Genomic DNA, 3998 nt, shown 5'->3' on the forward strand with positions numbered 1-3998 from the left:
ATTAATTGAATGTGGACATACTTAGGCCATCTCTGATTACAATAAACTGTATATTTCGTTAACAATTGTTCCTTGATTGCCTGTCAGTTCTTCACTACCTCTTTCTGAGCTTATTGCTCCAACTATGGAGGGTGTTTAGAATTAGATATATGTTCCCTTCTGAATTATGTCTAATAAAATTAATGTAAACATAAATAAAGTATTTCTACTCTGTCTTTTTAATTACTTATCTACATTATCTCTTCAAAAGCAATCACTCTTATTGGCACTTGAACAATTTCAGTAATGAATTGATATTTTAATAATTTAATATTTCAAGCAGATTAATACAGTTGAAGCATTCAGGCAATTTGTGATAATGCCAATTTAGTTTAGTAGATTATTTATCAAAATACTGCGTATTTGGAGATTACACTGACAGGATAAATGTCAAATTGTGCTTTCAAATGACTTGGCTTTCTATTGTCTCTTTTTCCTTCTGCTTAGGTTTTCATCTCATTTTTCTAACTTATGCTGATGACAAACGGCATATTAACTTTACTGAGAAGGTATCAGCTAATCAACAACAAGTGAACAAAATGAAGGAAATAATCCAGAAGCTTCGATTCAAATACAAGTGAATATAAAGATAAAAATTAAGATATATGCCTAGCAAATAATAACTAGACAAACCTCCAAACTTCAGTGTCTTAATTTGGTATCCAATATATCTAAGATGAATATATACAACAAATCCTTTTTGCACTATTACAATGTCCTACTTTTGAATAGAAAATCAAATTGCTTCTGTAGAGAAGGGACAAATTTAAGCTTACTGTATAATACTTAAACATTCATCCTAGAGGGGAAAAATATGAATTCAAAATATCTATAAGTAGGAACTGCATCAACTTTGAAAAAATTCTGACTTGGAAAGCAGTTTATGTTATCTTTATTAGAGATTTGTGTCTTGCTATAGGTTTCAAATGCATTCACTATAGTATATTTTATATACTATATATATTTAAATATATTTTATATACTATATATATTTAAAGTAACCTTCAGGTTTTCATTAAACAATATTTCTTTTGGTAATGTTAACTGATGTCTATTGTTTCATAATACAAGGAAAAACCAAATATCTCTCTATAAGAGCACCAAATATTACACAACTGTGTTATGTTCAGTTGAGTGGTAATAGCAAAACATTCTGCATCTCTCTTTTTTGAGATCTATATTGCAATATTATTCCATTTTATGACAGACACATTTGCATTCAAAACTGGATAACCTCCCACAGAAAGATATTATGCTTGAAGAATCTTATTCTTTATTAAAATAAGTTGGGGGTTTAAATTGTCAATGTGTGTTTGAATATTCATTTCTGTATTATGATGACATTCTTGGCACTTTTTGCTGGATTTTGACAGAAGTGAGAGTTTTGAAAATCCAGTACTTCAACAACATCATATGAATTTGGAAGCACTGGCACTAGATTTGATGGAGCCTGAAAAAGCTGAGGATCTGACAGGCAAGAATAATTTAGTATAATGTAGTTTGCTTTTAATATGGTCTTTGATATGTCATAAGCATTTAAGAATATAATAAGCAATTGTTATAGAACTATATTTTTTACAGAAGTAGTAAAAATATTTGATAGAGTTGTATATTTGTAATGCTTAGATACTTACCTGACAGTTGAAAGTCAACCCTGAATGTAGGGATTGTTTTTAACATGAATAAAGTATAAATATAAAAATAGAGCTCATTTTTCAGTGTCTCCCTCGGTAGTTGGAATCTTTTTTTAAAAGATCCCAGATTACAATTTCCAATCTATACTATGAGTTTGAGACATGCTTGTTTAACAGTTATTCTTCATCAGTTGATGTATTTAAGTTAGCCAAATATTCTTACCTTCTGTTTCCTGCCTAGTATCTATATTATCTTGTCATTTCTGTTAGTTAATGAAGGCGGAGGCAAAAAAAACCCTATTGAGTTATAATTACTAGTTATTTTCTAATTCTTTAAAGCAGTTATTTATTTTGTTTTCAATATGTCATTTTACAAAGCAAAATATTTCAGTAATTAGCATTAATAATTGGTACTTGTTCCTGTCCAGTCAGATTTTATAGATCAGTTCATGGCCTCTGCTGCTCTAAAGCTCAAAAATATATTGTGTATATTGAATATCCATTATTTCTGTATTTTTAAATACCAGTTCTAAGGTAGTCTTCCTTCCTTTCCAGCGCCCAAGACTGAGCTAATGGATGGCCGACTGGGTAGCCTTGCAGAGGAGTTTAAACAACTTGTTTATCCACCAGGCTATGATCCTGATGGGAAAACTATAAAACGGAAACAAGGTGGGATGAAAGAATACAGAGAGAAGAAGATAATTGTGTCCTTAAATGCGTATGCCCTTTTAAAATTTGCCAACATTCTAATGTGGGATCCAAGTAAACATTTTTCTCAGAATATAAGTATGTTCTTGATCCAGGGTGCAATTAAGCATAGCAATTATCAGGTACATACTTAGCAGCTTACCTGCCATCTAATACTAATTATGAATTAGAATATAGTTTTTTTTATAAATAGTTTATTAATTTTCTAGTTTTGCAATCATAAGTACTTAACAAACAACATATTGTCTGGGTCCATTAGTAATTCAGTGGTACATATTAACTTCTTCAATCTAGATCCAATACTACATCATCCAGTGCTTCCTCTCTTCTAGGCAAATACAATTCTTATTGCTGTTAATACATATACAATTGAATATCAACATCTTTATCACATTTTTCTAATATTATACATAATATCAATAGTATCAGTTTAAAATATCTTTTCTAACCAAAACATATCTCAATTGCATTTGCACTTAAAATCTATTTGTTCAATCAGTATCTTGTTTTTCCCGCTTTTTTTAAATTTTGATTTCCCATCAATGTTCAAAGTGTCTTTATCACTTATAGTTTTCTCATAATAAATTATAATTGGGTAACCAAAAGCTTCCCTTATTCAGACCCTCTTAGCATTTTCATATTTCCCTTCTCATACTAAAATATAGTATTCTAGTTGCAAATCCTATCTTTTTAGTTATAATAATACTTTTATTTCTAACAATTATCTATTCTCTTTGCCTTGTTCACACATCTATTTAATAATATAATATCCCATCTATTGGGTCAAAATCTCAATTTTCTTCAGTCTTACTCTAGCTTTCTTCCTTTGTCAACTAACTTTCCAAGTCAATGCATTTGAATCATCAAGTAGTTCTTCCTCTATTTTTGTGTATATTGTTTGGAATAAGAAAGATAATTAATGTATTCTTGGAAGAATGCTCAGCCCATTTATATTCATTAAAGAGCCTCCCTCCTTCTCCAATTTTCCACAATTCTCCTAACAGCTTTATCTTCCATTCGATCAGCTCTTCTTCCTTATCCTCAAATGTGTTCTGAGATCTTGACAAGTAAGATATCTTTTCCATTTCCGGTATTATTGCTATGTCTTCTAATTCTTCATTTGTCTAAGTCTGTTGATTCCTTCCTTTAGGTCCTCCATCTTTGGATCTGCTTCCTCTAATTTTCCTTCTATTTTCTGGGTTACTAGTTCCTTCTTTGTAGTCATTTTCTGAATTTGTAGGTTTAGTTTAGAAAATTGTTCTTTTATCTCCTTTGCGTTATTTTTAGTCTCATCATGAGCTAAGGCAGTTGTCTCTTGTATTGATTTCAACATAGAAAGAATTTCTTTTTGAGATTCATTAACATTTTCTTGTTGGTATATCAAGCTGGGGACTTTAAAGGCAAGTGTTAGGGATGGTTTTTTTACCATTTAAGGCTAATTATGGAACATCCATTTTGTTTTTGTATGTGGTCTTTATAGTCCAATCTATTTAGGGATTTAAAAAGTTTCAGTCAATTGTCATTTGAACTCCAAATTATCCAGCCAGCCTATCAGTCTGTCCTTAAGCCTCCCGTAAACAAGTATAAGCAAAATTCAAGTTTTTCTGTCCAATGAAA

General features: G+C 30.4%; 1 protein-coding gene across 1 annotated transcript in view; it reads left to right on the top strand.

Annotated features, from left to right (window-relative positions):
• Positions 1-486: 486 nt before the first annotated feature.
• Positions 487-3998, top strand: part of LOC107301259 (X-ray repair cross-complementing protein 5-like) — a gene marked incomplete at its 5' end in the record, with an annotated part of 6867 nt that continues 3355 nt past the window's right edge. Inside the window, 3 exons of the mRNA XM_015830508.1 lie at positions 487-616; positions 1413-1513; positions 2229-2342. Coding sequence (XP_015685994.1) covers positions 487-616; positions 1413-1513; positions 2229-2342 — 345 coding nt within the window. The remainder of the gene's footprint in view (positions 617-1412; positions 1514-2228; positions 2343-3998) is intronic.

The sequence above is a fragment of the Protobothrops mucrosquamatus genome, unplaced genomic scaffold, assembly GCF_001527695.2.
Source record: "Protobothrops mucrosquamatus isolate PMUCROS unplaced genomic scaffold, P.Mucros_1.0 scaffold11065, whole genome shotgun sequence".
NCBI lineage: Eukaryota > Metazoa > Chordata > Lepidosauria > Squamata > Viperidae > Protobothrops > Protobothrops mucrosquamatus.